The sequence below is a fragment of the Miniopterus schreibersii genome (genome assembly GCF_964146895.1).
Source record: "Miniopterus schreibersii genome assembly, chromosome: 10".
NCBI classification, from domain to species: Eukaryota; Metazoa; Chordata; class Mammalia; order Chiroptera; family Miniopteridae; genus Miniopterus; species Miniopterus schreibersii.
In genome coordinates, this window is record NC_138110.1 from 33137130 (window position 1) to 33152758 (window position 15629).

The 15629-nt window shown below is 38.8% G+C and overlaps 1 protein-coding gene across 2 annotated transcripts in view; it reads left to right on the plus strand.

Moving 5' to 3' along the window:
* The window catches only part of B4GALT6 (beta-1,4-galactosyltransferase 6), a 55252-nt gene that overhangs the window by 13589 nt on the left and 26034 nt on the right, over window positions 1-15629 (plus strand). The window contains exons 2-3 of one of the 2 annotated variants that reach the window (XM_081149561.1): window positions 5710-5826; window positions 13265-13378. In XM_081149561.1, the coding sequence (XP_081005687.1) occupies window positions 5710-5826; window positions 13265-13378 (231 nt within the window). The remainder of the gene's footprint in view (window positions 1-5709; window positions 5827-13264; window positions 13379-15629) is intronic. The other variant, XM_081149562.1, reaches the window with a different exon arrangement.

The window sequence follows — 15629 nt, forward strand, 5'->3', positions numbered from 1 at the left end:
TTTTACTCTGTAATTTCATTAAGTAAATTTCCCTACTGATTTGATTCTAAAACTCTATTTAATTGTCTGCATTCTTCCTTCCCTGATTCCCTCATTTCCTTCTGATTCTGCTGTTCTCCAACATATTGGTTTATAATTCTTAACTCTTTGGGCTCCTCTCATTCTTTAAAGAAGCTAAGCATTTATTTTAAGTAAATAACAGTGAATTAATAAATGACAGTGCTGATAGCTATCTTGTATTGGTGTTTTCATATTTCTATGTTCAGAATCTATTGTTTTCATTACCAGCTAAGTTTAAACTATCTTGAACTGATGATCTGGTTGTTGCAAAAGTATTTCCAGTGTTTTAGGTGGTTTATGCCTCTTCAGGGTTTTGATATATATAGAGGCACTCCCATGGCTCCTTAGTTTCTGGTACTGCTTGGCAAATGGTAGGCATTCAGTAAGTACTGTTGAATAAATACATCTTTACCCTGAACTTCCTTAATAAGATCGTTGGAAAAGTCAATTTTTTAAAAAAATTCTCACCCGAGCACATATTTCATTGATTTTAGAGAGGCGGGGGGGTGGGGGTAGAGAGAGAGAAACATCGATGTGAGAGAGAAATATCCATTAGTTGCTTCCCTCTCCCGCTTGTGCCCTGACTGGGGATCGACCCCGTAACCTTGTTATGCGCCTTGACCAGGAATTGAACCTGAAACCTTTTGGTGCATGAGACAATGCTCCAACCAAATGAGCCGCCCAGCCAGGCTCAAATTTTATTTAAAAATATTTCACCTTGATCTGTACTCAAACACAAATAATCTCTAGAAATAACTTAAAACTGTTAAGCTGCAGAGTGCAATTGGCAAAACACCTGTTGTAAAGAATATCTTGTTAATTTTTAGTGTCTACATCATCAAAGCTTGAGCTGCTGGCTAAGTTCTGACCTACGTATGTACTGTATGTGATTGCTTGATCAAATGGGATGGTGAACACAGAATTCTTTCATTCTCTTTTCACTGGTCAGCCCATGGCTTACTCTAAAGATGAGGAGGAGGAGATTGTAGGTTGGTAATTATTTGCACTGCGTATTTCCTTGAGCCCATACCTGACTGAATTATTATTACCATAGTAAGATACTGTTTAAATAGTACTTGGACATAAAGTGAATTGTTTGTTTTGTAGCCTGGCACAGCCTAGAAGTTATTTATTTATTTATTATTATTTTTTTCTTTGTACTATTTTATTTTTGTCCCATTAAAAACTTTGAAATAATGTCCAAATAAAAATTATTTAAAATCATGTTTTTGAATAATATTTAATGGCTTAACCCAAGCGCGGTATTTCCTGTATAGTCTGATTTAATCCTGGGGTTTATAACATTATTATTGGAGAAAATATATCTAGCTTTATGAACTTGGATGAGTAATTTCTGGAAATTTGTTGAAAAGGGGCTAGATGTGGTAAGAAGAAAACCTTTAAGCTTCTGAACTAGATATTTAAAAGATTATTGTGAGTTCTTAGAAATTCAGAGATACCTGATTTGCATAGCTGTAGTTAACAACAAGGGGCGTAGGTAAGTGGTATTTTGCTTTTTCCCCTATTGTTTATTTCCTTATGTGTTCTGCAGATAATATGGGAAACCGTTTTCTCTCTTGTAACTTTAAGGGCCCCCCTGACTTCCTCCTTGCATTAGTGGACATCTGGTTTATCCCTCCCATTGTCACTTCCCTCGTAACTGTTTACATTGAAGAGTTTTCTTTTCCTTTGTCCCTCCCTCTCCTTTATGACTTTCACCCATTTCTTCTTCCAACTTGCTGGCCCCCAGAGTCACTCAGACCTTTGCTTGAATCCTGATTTTTTAATTGTACCTATGTCACTTTTTTGATCTTATACTGGGGAAAGTTGTGACTATATCCTGGAGTGCTGTTCGTTTCTTAGGGCTGCCACACATCTCCACACACTGAGTGGCTTAAAACAACAAATTTATCATCTCACAGTTCTGAAGGAAAAGAATCCTTCCCTCCCTCCAGTTTCAAGGTGCCTGTTGGCGTTTCTTGGCTTCCTAGGCCACATCACTCCAGTTTCTTCCTCCATCGCCTCATTGCTTTCTCCCGTGCCTGTGTGTGTGTAAAGTCTCCCTCTGCCTTTTTCTTGTCTGAGCACTTGTCTCTGGATTTAGGGCCCACCCAGATAATCCAGGATGATCTCATTGATGAAAGAGAGGGAGAGAGAGAGAGAGAAACAGAGAAACATTGCTCAGTTGCCTCCCTCACTCCCACCAGGGGTCGAACCCGCAATCCAGATGTGTGCCTTGACCTGGAATCAAACCCTTCCTTCTTCACTGTGTTCATCTTCAGACTAATTTATTGTGGTTTGTCTCCACATCCACATCTGAACTTCACCTTCTTACCTCCTCGATAATTTTTCCTGTGGTAACTCACCACCATAGTTCCCGCTTTTACTTTTATACGAGTGTCTCCCCAAATTCTATTTCTAGTGCCTCTTTCTTAGCTCCAGTCCTACACTTTAAATTTTATAACTGCATGCCCAAATACCTGACCAACACGGACAGCCTCCCTCAAAATCAGATCTTGACGTGACTGACTTCTTGTTAAGGGACCTGCGGCTGTGTGTCCTAGTGCCTAGGAACGTGGACATCGGGCTTAGAGGGTCACTGTGTGTGAGTCCCTCAGAGCTCAGGAAGCCCCTCCAGGTCACTGTAGACGGGCATATTCTTGGCTTGAGTACTTTCACTGAACAAAGCTGGATGTGGAAAGGGATAGGGAGACGGTACTAGCCAGTGCATTCCTTAGTTTTGTTAAATTGAGAGTGAGACAAGTTCATAATCTCTTTCCATACAGACCCAGGGTAGGACGCCTAGAAGCTGTTGTAAACTGTTGATTTTTGAAGTGTGTGTGTGTTTTTTTTTAAGTTGTCATAGTTTTTCTTCCCCTGGAAAGCAGAATGGTAAACAAGTTAAATTTCTGTCTCACCATGCAAAGGCAAATAGCAAATGAACTAAATTAGAGAACACAGCATGGTTTTAATTAAGCAAGAGTAGTTTTTAGTGTATTTGTGGTTGTGTTGAGACCGAAGGACAAGGCTGAGAAAGATTTGTTGATTTGTTTTTGAGATGTAGTTTCTTGTAAGTTGGAATAGAAATTTTAGACAAAGATTTCCTCCAACTTATTGGCTTGCCAATCAGACACTACATTTTATATTAAGGGTAATTAGGCATATGGTTATTTGAGTGTGGATTAACTTCATTTTATGATGTTTGGAAATCAGATGATTTAAACATTTTCCTGCTGGCTTAGTGTGACTAGCAGCACTTTGACACATCGCTTCCTCCCTGTTAGCAGGACTCTCTGTTTAACCACAGCTTCATTTCTTAATGGGTTTTGATTTTTAGGGATTAAACCCATGAGGACCATTAACCTAAGGAATGTAACTCAATTAGCTGTACATGATTTAAAATAAACAAATAGATTTTCCATTTGGAGAGGTTGTTATCTTTATTTTTTCTCACACTGATCTAATGAATAGTAACTGTATTCTTTGGGTAAATGTTTCACCTTTGTCCCAGGTGCCATCAGTGATCTTTTTTTTTTTTTTTTAAACAGTTTTGTTACCTGGTATTTTGAAAGTTTTTAGGAAAATTTGACTATTTTCTATCCCAGATCTTTCCTTTGCTACTTAAATTTGACTTGGTTTCAAGATGTCAAACAATTTTCTTTATGCAACTAGGTATGTTAATTAAAAGTAAAAGCTATATAGTTTTTAAAAATTCTGTTTCCAGGACACACAATAATGCACATAAGTTCTTACCTAGGATATCATTGAGTAGGCCAGTACTGTTTTCTGAAGTCTGGGTAACATTATTGGCCATGGCTTACCGCTTGGCTCAGTTCTGCTACTCTATGACTGGTCTTTTTACAGTTCGGTGCAGAACAGATATTGTAAGAAGGATATCTTATCCTTGTTAACACTGGTAAGTTTCACGTATACCTTAGGATTAAATGATCCAAGGTGTTGTAAACCAATTGGTGTTAGTCATCTGTTTGATGTGTTTTTTTTCCCCTGCATCATTTCAGTTGAACTTGAGATCTTGGTTTAGGTAGAGTGCCTAAGGTTAGTTTGGCTTTTATTAAACATTTTCCCACATTTTTGGTGGCCCTTTTTTCTGTCTTTGGTTTTCACTTTGTCTTTTTTTTCTTTTTCTTTTTAAAGTCCACTCAAGAGCAAAAACATAATCAAAACATGTGGTGTTTGTAACCCAGTATAATAAATTCAAGCCTAAACAAGTCAAATCTAATTATAGGACTGCTTTCTAGAGAGGATCGTAGACATGCTCTTAAAAATGATTGAGGTAAAGCTTATGCGAAGTCTGGATTTCTGTTTCTCTTTTATGAATCGAAGGAGAAAGGAAAAGTATTATTTTACTCTGTTTCTATACTAGTTTCATTTGCTCTCTGCCCATTTCTACTTTGAGCAGGTTCAGGTTTATATAAAAAAATGGGAAAGGAGGGAGTAGACAATACATTTAGCTCATCTGTCTCTACTATCTTGAGGAAGTAGAACAGGGCCCAGAAACCGAGTTGGCATTTTCCGTTTTTTCCATTTGGCATTCATTCTTTCGAGAGTGTTGTGGCTGTGTTCAGAGGCAGCTTATCTTAAAATTGAAAGGGTCATTAGCTGAGCCTTGTACTTTCTTGGTTTTTCCTTGATAATGAGCCTCCTTCTCTTATCTGATTGGAATTTATGATGTTTGGGCTTTATGCTTGCATCATTTAGAGTAGAAGGGGCTTCAGAGAACATCTAGGGCAATATTGCCTTTTTGAGATGAAGAAACAGATCCTGTAAGCTGTCTAAAGTTGTGCACTGTGCCAGCAGAATCAGCACCGGGAGGGAAAGGATCTCTTGACTTTAGTCCTGTGCCTCTCTAAGGAGACGTGGCATCTCAAAAGGCAGGGATTTTTTTTGTAATCTTTGCCAGTTTACTAGTTTCTCCCAAAGGAAGAAATTAGGGGCCTATTTTTAAAGCGCTTACCACAAAGAATTAAATTGACCAACTTTGAGACGCACATTGATTTTGATTTTGTCTTGCTTTTACAATCCTGGTGGATAGATACGCGATTCAAAGGGAGTGCAAAAAAGCTCAAGTAATTAACTGTAGAGAGAAATGATCAAAGTAGATATTGATCCTAGGTAATCCTGCCCCAGCACGTTGAGAATTTGCAAACTCCATATCCACACGAGATATTGCAGTGATTTACGATACATTTAGAATTAGATGGGAGTCCTTGCTTTTGTGGGGTTTTTGGTTTGAAGGAAATCATATAGAATTGGAGAAAGTACATTTTTAAGCTATATGATAGCATATTTGTAATAAAATGCCTCTGAAATTTCTAAGTATGTTTTATAGTAGAAAGTCATTTATGGGTAACAGAATTCATTGTGATATTTCAGGTTGTTCATTTGGTCTTAGTCTGTTTGATGGATATCACTACATTAATTTTTTTTTCATTTTTATTTTTAAAAAGCAGTGTTTGGGTAAGTTTTCGATAATGAGAAATAGTTATTTTATATTTCTACTTTCTCTTCGGACGTGCTAATGAAGTCAGTGTGGCTTTATTGGGCAGTTCCCCAACTCTGAATATTTTGTTAAATTTAACAAGAAAGCCTCCTGAGTCATGATATTCTCTCTCTCTTTTCCTTTTGTAGCCAACACATACCTCTTTATGGTACAAGCTCGAGGAATAATGTTGAGAGAAAATGTGAAAACAATAGGACATATGATCAGGCTTTACACAAATAAAAACACTACACTCAATGGTACAGGTAAGATTGCTTCCTGCTTCAGCTTGCTCTGCTTCTGCTGCTTATCCTTGTAGTTCCAAAGCAGGAACCAGATCTCTCAAGCTTTGGTTTTGCCTCCAGGTGACTCCCTGATAAAGGTGGGGGTATCTCCTACTAAGTGTACTGGAAAATTCTTTTACTGCCCGGGTTAGGACTGTCAAGTATTCTATTCTAGGATCTATAAAGGTATGGCCTCATGCCTCTGTGAAGGTGATGAGGGTTTTTATACAAAGATACTAAAGTGAATTCTTGCAAACATAAACAAAATAAAAAAGCAGCTTGTATTTTTTCAATTCTATTTAAGAGAAATGAACTACACAAAGAACAGTTTATTCATGGTAGCTATTCTGCCCCCTTTCTTTATGCTCATTCTAATTCCTAAAATGCTTTTCCAACTAGAAAATACTTACACTGTTTTTTAAAAAAAAATATGTTTTTATTGATTTTAGAGGAAGGGAGAGGGAGAGAGAGAGAGAGAGAGAAACATCGATCTGCTGTTTCCTTCACGCCCCCTACTGGGGATTAAGCCCGAAACCCAGGCATGTGTGCTGACCAGGAATAGAACTGGTGACCTCTTGGTGCAAGTGATGACCCTCAACCAACTGAGCCACACCAGCTGGGCAATCCTTATTTTTAAGTATAGGTGGTTCTTAATAATTTTATGGACTCCTTAGGGGATAAAGGAGAAATTATACAAAATTGGAAATCAGTAGCTGCTCTTGTCTTTTAAAAATATTTTCTGGAAGAATGTTCATTAGAACCACATAAAGTTAAAATTTAAGCAGCAGGCCAAATTAATGGTGGTGAAATTGATGTAAATGGGTTTAACTATTGTGGGAGAATGCTTATGCTCCTCTACAGCGCTGTTTCCACATTGTCTCCCGAGAATTGTGAGGTGTTCTTTAGAGGGTTTGATGGCTGATTGTCAGTTGTTGCACCTTTAAACAAAGTTAAAGATTTAATTTGTGTCAGCAGTTCATTGTGTCACTGTAAACAGTATACATACATACTACTCAACTGGGACATTCCTATCTACCAACCACAGACTTTTTTCCTAAACACAAAAGGTAAATTCTTTTATGTTTTAGAGTAATAGTTTTTAAGGTAATAGTTTTTTAGGGTAATAGTTTTAGACCCTTCTAAAAATTCAAGACTGTAACATATTCTTAATTTCACACATGCTTCTATAAAATCCATTCTAGTCATTTGCCAAATCTGTGTTATGATCACCACAAATCAAAACACTCTTAGTTGTTTTCTCTTTAATTTCTGTTAGAAAGACTGTCTCACTGTAGTTGGTATTTTATTAGTACAGTGAAACTCATTAACTGGTCTTCATTAATTGGTCTTCTGAGTAGTAGGCCAACTTTAGGAGAAGTTTATACATTTTAAAAGCTTCTTTAGCACTTATTCTGGTTGAAAAAGTTGATTGTGAAGGTGTTCATTAACAGAGATATTAAGCATCTTTAGATTAATGAACTTGTACAAATGAATACTGAAAATCTGGGTATAATCAAGTTCTTTTCCTGGGGTATGAGTTAGTTATATGTGTGAATGTTAAGCATAATTAGGAGAACCGATTGCTTGGGCAAGAGGAACTTTTCCTCAAACCCCTAAAAGTGGAAAGAAAAAAAAGAAAAAGGAAATCCTCTCATCTCCTCACCAAGCCGTAGTTTCCATAAAGACCCCGTAGCCAATGCACACCTTAATTAAATTTTGCTTACTGGTGTGTGTTTTTTTTAATCCTTGCCTAAGGACATGTTGATTGATTTTTAGAGAGAGGGGAAGGGAGAAAGAGAAACATCGATCATTTGCCTCCCAACCAGAAATCAAACCTTAGTCCTTTAAGTCTACAGGACAGGACAACACTCCAAGCAACTGAGCCACACTGGCCAGGGCAGATTTCGCTTACTTTTATGAACCGTTGAAAACTTCTCATGTGGTTCACTTATTGGCAATAAACTGTTCTCAGGGACAGCCAGCTGCTGCATCACTTAGGAATTGTATTTGGTTGTAAGAGACCCCACTGGGACGCTTTGAACACGTGAGGATGATGTCCTTAAGTGAGAGAAGCTGGGCGGTCGGGCACCGGGGGCTCTGTGGGGAAAGGCTTCACATGGCTGCCACCTTCTGCTTTGTTGTGGAGCTTCGCAGTCCGCGGTGGCTGCCAGGGCTCCCGTCTTTGTGTTGGTACCTGGGTCAGTAAGAAGGAAGAGAGGATGAGGGAAGAGAAAAAGAAGAAATAGAGTGCCCCTTTTAAGGGGCCGTCCCGGAAAGCCCATGCAGTATTTGCTCACATCTCACTGGCCACAACTTAGTCGTGAGGGGGCTGCAAACACAGCCTTTGAGCTGCCTCACTGGTGCTCTGAATGAAATGGGGCTCTGTTACCTAGGGCTCTGTTGCCATTTTCATTTATGTTGGGCAGTTAGTATAGTTTGCATGCTTACCTGCGTATTGGGAATACAACATTAACCCAAACATCCTCTCTCTATATGAGGCTCCTGGGAGAGATGGGAACATATTTGTAATGCAGTTGTTTATTTCTGTAGGAACCGTTGAAAACTTTTCATGTGGTTCCCTTATTGGCGATAAACTGTACTCAAATATTATACAAATATTATCTGCCAAAGAGGAGATAATTGCCAATAAGATGTACAGAGAGGTAACTGAATTCCAGGGGAGAATTGATTAACATGTTTGGCTCATTTAAAATGTGATACTTAGACATTAGATCTTAAAAGTTCTCATCACCAGATAAAAATTTGTAACTATGTCAGGTGACAGTAACTAAACTTGTGGTAATCATTTTGCAACATATACAAATATCAAATCATTATGTTGTACACCTTAAAGTAACACAATGTTATATGTTAATGGAAATATCTTATAAAAAATAAAAATTAACATTTAATGGTAAGTTGTGTTATTTATAAGTACATTTGATTTCAAAGAGGCGTTTTTAACCCTGTACCTGACTTTCTGAAGCATCTAATGTAAATAGATTATATGTAAAATATGTTTGTAAAGAAATCACATATTCTCATAATCAAATGGTGCCTGGCCTTGTAGCTGTGGAGTCAGTCGAATGACGAAGAGGACATCTGCAATACTTTCAACAATAAAGATAAAGAAAAAAAAAGAAGAAAGAAAACAAGATGTACTCAGTGAATGATTACCAGAGCAGATAATAAGGGTCATGCAATGTCAGAGCTGGTAGGTTTGTTAGAAAGAACCCGGCGTGCTTCCTCATGTAATGGATGCGTGTCCTGAGGCCCTGAGACACTGCCAGGCTGACGTGACGAGCTAGTGGTAAACAGATTAGAACTCTCATTGAGTTTCTATTACCGGTTTCATCTGCCCTTTTGCAGGAAAAACAAGGTCTGTGAGAGGTCTCCTTGGGTCCTGTTCTTTTCCCAGTGAGAGCTGGGGAGGGGACCTGTGCAGCAGTTTTCATCCTGTCTTTCCCCTTCCTCTGGGTGTGGCTCGGGAAGGGAGGAAGGAGGCAGAGGGCACAGGAGTCACTGTGTGTTCATCCATTCATTAGATGAAATAATGTCTACTCGTTAGAGCAGTTGTGGTGGATAGTCTCAGATGCATTTATCATGCATACCGTCTTAAAACTGCTCCTGATTTTGAAAGCAGTGGTTATGCCTGATGGACCTAACTGTTTTGTAGGAATAATGATTTTGTGGGTTTATTACAGCCAATCCCCCAAACCTTAAATTGTTGTTGGCCCTGTTATCAGTTGTGAAGTGTTCATTTGCAGTAAGTTTCTACTATGTTATAGGTATTTTATTAGATATTTTAAATTAGAGGCAATCTAATTTCAAAAAAGATATTCAGACTAGTGGGTACTAGTCAGGGGATACGTAACACACTGGAATGACATACCTGCCACTGGACTCAGTGCTCAAGGAGCACAGAGATGCTTCTATAAGCCTGGCAATGAGTTGAGATCCGATGATCACTTATAATGTGGCCAAGAAAAACACTTTTAGCTCCAAAACTTTGTATTTAAAGGACGTGCATAAACTGACATTGCATGTCTTTAAGGTTTTTTTTAAACGTGGTTCTTTAAAAACTGATAAAAGTGATGCATGGGTTATTTTGTGAAAGATTCAGTCGTTCTCTCAACTAAAATAAAAAGTGAGATAATCCTCTGGCTCTCCTGTTGCGAACAGACTGTCCAGGGGGAGCTAGAGTTAACAGTTTGTTTTGCAGCAGTGTCTAGAGAGCTTACTTTTTCTGTGACTTGGATGTGGATTTGCAGAATCATAGTATGTAGCTAAGAGAAGGGGTCCCACGCATTAATGATGAGAATCAGTTATGCAGAGTAAGAAAATATTCTTGCTGAAAGTTAACTAATGACGCTAAGGATTGTACGAGAATGGTGATAGTTATCTGCCTCAGGATGGTAAGAAAATGAGTCTTTGGAACACATAAAGGCAGTGGACTCCCAAGGACAGCCTGATTTATCTTCTGTTTTTGGCTCCTGCGATGCGTAGTGTGTAGCAGACGCATGAGCTAGCATAGCAAAAGTCCCTAGAAAATGAGAGCATTATTTTTGGAATATAACTTTAAATTTGGTATCTGTCTAGATATGTTTTTAAAGGCATCTTAAGGAAAGAATCAGAACATTATTGGACTTCTGTATACTTATTTATGTTTAGCATCTTTAAATTTTTGAGTTATCTATGGGTGAGACACAGGGATTATGGGCTACTAGAGGGGTTTCTGTGGTTTTAGTCTGTCCCTGGGCACACAAAACAGTTACTGTCCCCCGAGTCCCCCTCACCTTTGGCTTGGAAGATTTTCCTCAGATGTTTTCCAGGGCTTCTCCAGAGAAAAGCGTCTGGGAAGATGTTCTCATTGGGGCTTCCCATTCCTGGTGGAATAGGCCTTAGCCTATTGTACCATCATCAGTCCCTATTTGTCATGTTGAGGTTTTCTGGCAACACAGTTATTGATGCCCCTCCAAGTTCCTAACGGATTTCCGTGCAGTCCTTTAAAATGGACCTTCTGCTCCAGCTTCTGTCTCTTCCTCGGTACCGGATCCCCACAAACCTCTGCTTAGCAGCCTCTGCAGGGCCCCTTCCAGCAAGTGGACCTGGAGGTGGGCAGAGTCTCTTTGCTCTGAGTGCCATCCTGGCTCCCAGGCTGCATCCCTGGTGATTCCATTTTGATGATAAGTGAATATTTATGTTAGGCAAAGGTATACAGAGAGGCGTTTAGTTTTCTTTGACTCTTTTCACATATGTACTTCATACTTAGTTTCCAGGAATCGTCCATTTTTCCACAGTGAGGGGTTGGCTTGTATACCATTCAACAAGGTATATGATTTTGACCTTCAGGCTTTTCCGCTTGCTGGTCACTGACAGACAGGCCTCTCTTTTAAGTCAAGTGCCTGTTCTCTTTCCTATCTCTTTTCATGGAGGCCAGTTTGGATAGGACTCTTACTCTCATCAGAGCAGATCACTAAAGATTGAAAGAGCTTCTCCACGTTTTCCAGAAGTGTCTGCTAGAGCTTCATTTTCTGTGGGTCCAGGAGTCAGAGTAGTTTCATGGGCTGTTTCCACCTCTCATCTTTTACCCACTGCATGTTAGCCTCATCCTCTTAGACCGACTTCCTCTCACATAGCAGGGAACTGGAGGCAGACCCTTTGTTCCAGAAAGGGACTGAAATGTGATCTCTTTGGCTCCACGTACAAAACTCCTAAGGCTCTGACTGTCCCAGATTGGGTCAGGTGCTCATCTCTAAACCAGTTGCTCACAGCTACAGTTATTGAATATGTATATGGGCAAGGGATTGCCCTAGCACTTGATATATTTATCTTACTGAAATCTGAAAATGACTGCATGAGGTGGCACACAGGAGAAACCACATTATTTTACCCTGGACCACAAGGTTAGTGTGTGTTGGGAGCAAGGATTTTTTTTTGTTTTTTTTTTAACACTTTATATTAAATTTATTAGGATGACAATGGTTGATATGAACATGGGTTTCAGGTGTGGGTTTCTATGTTACAAGATCTGTATTTTGCTCTGCATGCCCACCACCCAAAGTCATATCTTCTCCCATCACCATATGTTAAGATCCCCTTCACCTTCCACAAAATGATTCTCCAAGCAAATTACATCCGCTGAAAAGCAGGTGTAGCCATACTTATATCTGACAAAATAGATGTCAAGACAACAAAGATAATAAGAGACAAAGATGAACACTTTATAATGATAAAGGGGACACTCCATCAAGAAAACATGGTGTGGAGAGGGACTGGAGAGGGGGGTGGGGCGGGGTGGAATAGGTCACTGGGGAGAAAAAGGGACATCTGTAATATTTTGAACAAAAATAAAATAAAGTGAAAAGCCACCCCCCCCCAAGAAAAACACTTCTTAATATATATGCATCCAACCAGGGAGCACCGAAATATATAAAACATCTACTCACAGAACTAAAGGGAGAAAAAGATAAAAACACAATCATAGTTGAGGACCTTAATGCTCCATTGACAGCTCTAGACAGATCAACCAAACAGAAAATCAATAAAGAAATGTCGGCCTTAAATGATATGCTAGACCAAATGGACATCCTTGACATTTACAGAGCCTTTCATCCCAGAACATCAATTATACACTCTTCTCCAGGGCACATATTCTCAAGGATAGACCGTATGTTGGGTCACAGAACTAGCATCAACAGATTTAAGGGATCAAGGATTTGAACTCAGCATTTGACTTCGGGGATCTAAACCAGTTCCCTCTATGCTTTATAGCTGGCTGAATCTAAAGATAATGGACCTAATGTAATAACAGTTCCCAGGCTCCCCAGGGAGTGCAGCCCACGGGTTGGAAATGACTAATTTAAAGATTTAAAATGAGCTGTGTTACAGAAATAAGTCGAGCGGGTAAATTTCAGATTCCTAAGTGTGGGGTGGTGAGAAAGCATTCCACCCACCCCTGTGTTCTGTGGATGCTAGCAGCAGTGCTGTGTCTGTGTGGTCGTCCTGAACACCCTACTGTTGTAGTGGAGAGGATTCCCTGAGTCCCTGGTGTACTGTCATATGTCCTTTTGATCTGGGTCAGCCAGGGGAGGAATGGGAGCAGGTGTTCTCATGTGGTTGCAAATGGGCCTGCTGTGTGTGTGTGCACGGGTGAGGCCAGGCTGCTCTCTGGACTTGTCCTAGGGTTCCCTTGGGAAATCTTGCCGAGAGGTCCATTCTGGCAGCAGTAAATGATAAATGGGAGAGTAGCCATGGCAACTGCATTTTGCTTTTTGCTAATCCTTTATAGGTAATTCCTTATAAGTATTTGTGTAGATTGTGTATTGCAGATCTTCTCACAGTAACAGGGACATATTTCATACTAGAAGCAAAGCAAAAGGCAATTTTTTTGGTTTTAACTTTTTTCTCTCTCTCCAAGATTATCCTGAAGGCAATAATTCAAGTGATTATCTTGTTCAAACAACAACATATCTTCCGGAAAACTTCACATATTCACCATACCTCCCCTGCCCAGAAAAACTGCCTTACATGCGTAAGTGTCATCTAATTTTGACTTAACTGTTTGCTTGTATTATAATAAAGTAATAAAAATCACATGATTTGAGTACACCAGGCTCAGATCATTATTATGGGTGCTAATGCTCACACTATGTAGCATATTTGATTTTTTTTTCCCCCCAAGGATTTTTTTGGAGAGGGAGGGGGATTGAAAAGAGAAAGAAAAAGCTTATCCCTTACTCAGAAGTAACCTCTATTGTGGGTTTGATGTGTATTCTTACAGCTTATTTTAAAATTACTTTTTTAAACTCCTCACCCGAGGATATGTTTGTTGATTTTAGAGAGAGAGGAAGGGAGAGAGAAAGAGAGAAACATCACTGTGTGAGAGAAACATCTACGGGTTGCTTCCCGTATGCGCCACCAACCTGTGATCGAACCTGCAACCTAGTCCGTGCCCTGACCTGGAATCGAACCCCCTCCTTTTTGGCTTATGTAATGACCTCCAACCAACTGAGCCACACCAGCCAGGGCTAAAATGACTTTTTATAAAGATAGATGGCTGATAGAAAATTAAAATGTTTCAAAGGTTTTTAAGAATTTATATAAATGATCTTAAATTACATTTCATTCTGTCAGTTGCTTTTTTTAACGATTTTTGAGAACTATCCATGTGGATCCATGTAGATCTCTCTTATTTTCCTTAACTATTGTATAGTATGTCTTTGAATAAATGTACCAGATTTCATTTACCTTTTAGCTTGAAAATTTAGTTTGTTTCCAGCTTTTGCTCTCACAAAGCAATGCTGTAAGGAACAACAGAGTGCATATTTCTGTGTGCACATGTGTGTTGTATATGCTTGAAGGTTCATATCCAGAAGTGAGATTGCTGGGTAGCCTGGCTTGGTTGTGTGCCAAAGCAGCTGTACCAGTTAACATCCCCAGCACCAAAGCATGAAAGTACCACTTTGATTTAGTTTTTGAAATATGTTTTTATTAATTTTAGAGAGAGAGGAAGGGAGAGGGATAGAGAGAAACATTGATCAGCTGCCTCTGGCACGCCCCCTACTGGGGATTGAGCCCACAACCCAGGCATGTGCCCTGACTGGGAATTGAACCGGTGACCTCTTGGTTCATGGGTTGATGCTCAACCACTGAGCCATGCTGGCCGGTCCCACTTTGATATTGATGGACTTCTAAATTTTTGCTAATATGATAGATAAAAATTACATCTCATTGTTTCAACTTTTACTTTCCTCAAAACTGGTCAGCTCAAGTAACTTGTCATGTGTTTATGAGTGATTTTGAATTTTCTCCCAGTCACATATTTTATCATTCCCTTATTGGTTAATGAGACTTTTGTATTGATCAATGGGAGTTTTTTATATATGTTCTGGGAGTGACCTGTTGTCTGCTATATATGTTGTAATATCTTTCACAGGCCCTGCGTTTTTTAAAATTTTGTTTATGAAGTTTATTTTACAGCAGTTTAAAATTATGATGCTTTCAAGTGTATCAATCACTTTAAGGTTTTTGCTTTTTTGTGTTAAGAAAGCTTTCTGTATCCCAATGCCATGAAAATGCTCTCCTTTATTTCCTTCTAATAATTTTACAATTTCATTTTTAACTTTTGTGTATAGTATGAGATAGGGATCAAGATACTGTATTTTAAGCATATATATTTTCAAAATTATAAAGATAACACATTATCACTATTAAAAAAACATGATCACTCATAAGCCACATGGCTATTATTTTGGCATTTTTTTCCCTTTTTATTCCCTCCACTTTAAATATACTTTATACATTTAAGTTTATATCTTGATTTTTATATAATTAAAATATAAATAAACATCTTTTTGAATTACTTATTTATCATTGTGTTCTAATGTTCCTCAGTATCTAAGTGTGTTTTTGTGTGTCTTTACCTGAGTTTTCTTTACTGAAGAAATTAGCCTTTTCCTGCCCTATTTGTAGGATTCTTTTCAATTTGTAGTTCATAGATGTTATATATGTATTTACAATAAAAAGAAAGATTTGTCTTTTAATATCATCTAAGACTGTGGTTCTCAAACTTTGGCATGTGTCACAATCACCTAGGTGGTCCTATAAAACACAGACTGCTGAACCCTACCGTCAGTTTCAGATTGAGCCGGTGTGGAGATTTCATTTCTAACTGGTTCCTAGCTGACCCTGATACTAGTGATCCGTGGGCCACATTTTGAGACCCACTGATCTAGAGTAGTGAGTGGATCTTATTTCTGGTTGCACATAGCCTGGGGAGCTTT